Here is a 2,048-nt window from a genome sequence, read left to right on the forward strand (position 1 = left end):
AAACAAGAAAATTAGAATATCTCGGACATATTACACGTGGAGAGAAATACACCTTGCTCCAACTGATTATGCAGGGAAAGATCCAAGGAAAGAGAAGCATAGGGAGGCGTAGAATGTCATGGCTGCGCAACCTGAGAGAGTGGTACGGATGTACATCAAATGAACTTTTCAGAGCAGCCGTCTCAAAAGTCCGAATAGCTATGATGATTGCCGACCTCCGCCGCAGAGATGGCACTTGAAGAAGAAGATTTTGGCTAATCCTCTCTTCTTTTTGAGTTCTAGGGCATAATTCTAGGGCATGTTTCGACTTTCGAGTAAGGCATTTGTTAATTCATTATTTAAGTCGTTTATATTATTTTCTGTTTCAGGACTACTAAGTATGCTGGAAATACATTGCTGAAAACTATCTACATCTGATAGTTTTATCCTTAGTTTTGATTTGTTCTTCTTTTTAATCATCTTATATCTCTCTTTCTTTAAGTTTATTCCTTTTTTACCTCGTACCATCCTATGATCGCTACTTGTAACAAATCTGTTAAGAACCGTGATGTCTTTAACGGTGTGTTTTTTGTCCGTGATAATAAAATCTATATCATTTTAAGTTTCTTTAAAAAAAACTGTTCATTTGGAAAAGTTCATGTTGCAGCATAAACCTTAACAGTATTTCGCCACGTTGATTTCCAGCATCCAAGCCTAAGTTTCCCAGTGATGTTTCTGTAGGGTTGGATTTCATTCCTGTTTTGGCGTTAAAATCATAAAAAAGTAAAATATCCTTGATGGTCTTTAAGAGCAGCTTCGATATCATCATAGAATAGATTAACTTCTTCTTTATCATAGTCTGTTGTTGGTTCATAAACCTGTATTATTTTCATATTATACCTTGTATTCAATTTGAGAGTAAGACAAATTACTCTTGTGGAAAATTTCTTTAGTAATACTATACTTGTTTGGAGACACTTGTGTATAATGAAGCCGTTTCCTTCCAAGGAATTATTGTCGTCACCTACGTTGTAAAAACTATCTCCTGATTTAATTTTTATTAAGTGTTCGCCACGTCTTCTGACTTCGCTGAGACCGACCATGTCCCACTTTATGTTGCATTATATGTTCCTATATGAAGTGCCCCCCCCCGCAGAATCTGATAACTGATAATTTATCACTGCAATTATGGAAATAATTTTCTACTTGCCTGGGGTATTTGCGTGTTTTTAACTGACGCATGACGTTTTGTAAGGGGTATTTTGTTTTAGCCGCTCATTTTGGGTCTGACGCTGATTGCGGCTGCCCACTCTGGATCCGACGCCGCGGGTTGTGATCTTATACTATCCCTAAAATCAAGGGTTGCCAACTCCATCATCTTTGCTGTACCGAAAGTATTTCTTCATCGCCTTGGATGCCGTTCTGGACTTAATCCGTGACCCTGGACAAGGGACCCTTAGCGGGTGCTAGCTTCATGGGAAAATTCTGAACAATATGCTGGGTTGGCTTCTCTAAAATTAATTTTTTCATTAATTTAAAGATTCACAAATTTGTTTCTAAGTAGTTTGTACCCATAAATCACAAACTTGCATCCAATAGAAATGGCTCAAAAAAGTGTCAAAACCAGATGGAGTAATATTAAAACCCATACTTCTCACCTTCTAGAAATTCTTGAGAAGGTGAAAGAAGAAACGGTGTTCAAAAAAACTAAGACAATAGGAAGACCATAACTAAAATGGACAGCTAGGAAAACAAGTTGGATCTGTTGACAAATATAATACAAAAATTAAAAGAAATACAAAAACTCACTACAAAGATTAAAGAAAAAAAAACGAAAATATAGAACGAAAGTTTTTAGAACTAAAAGAAAAAATTAGGATATTTAAAAAAGAAAAACAATTAATACAAAGTTTTATTAGAATTTAATGAAAAAATAAATAAATGTAGATGTTAAGATAGATGAGACTTGAAATCCGTCGTTTACATCACCATATCATAATCTCACTTTATTCTTTTTCGAAATTGTGCGAAAATTGCTAAATCCTGCAGTGCGTTTTTTAGTTCTGCCT

General features: G+C 35.2%; 1 protein-coding gene across 1 annotated transcript; it reads right to left on the reverse strand.

Moving 5' to 3' along the window:
• Positions 1 to 752: 752 nt before the first annotated feature.
• Positions 753 to 1,082, reverse strand: LOC140451328 (uncharacterized). The gene has a single exon (XM_072545075.1). The coding sequence runs from the start codon at positions 1,080 to 1,082 to the stop codon at positions 753 to 755; it is 330 nt and encodes a 109-aa protein (XP_072401176.1).
• Positions 1,083 to 2,048: the final 966 nt, after the last annotated feature.

Source organism: Diabrotica undecimpunctata, chromosome 9, assembly GCF_040954645.1.
Source record: "Diabrotica undecimpunctata isolate CICGRU chromosome 9, icDiaUnde3, whole genome shotgun sequence".
Classification (NCBI taxonomy): domain Eukaryota; kingdom Metazoa; phylum Arthropoda; class Insecta; order Coleoptera; family Chrysomelidae; genus Diabrotica; species Diabrotica undecimpunctata.

Coding starts and splice junctions, on each gene's coding strand:
- LOC140451328 (XM_072545075.1), bottom strand. CDS start 1,082: ATGGTCGGTCTCAGCGAAGTCAGAAGACGTGGCGAACACTTAATAAAA.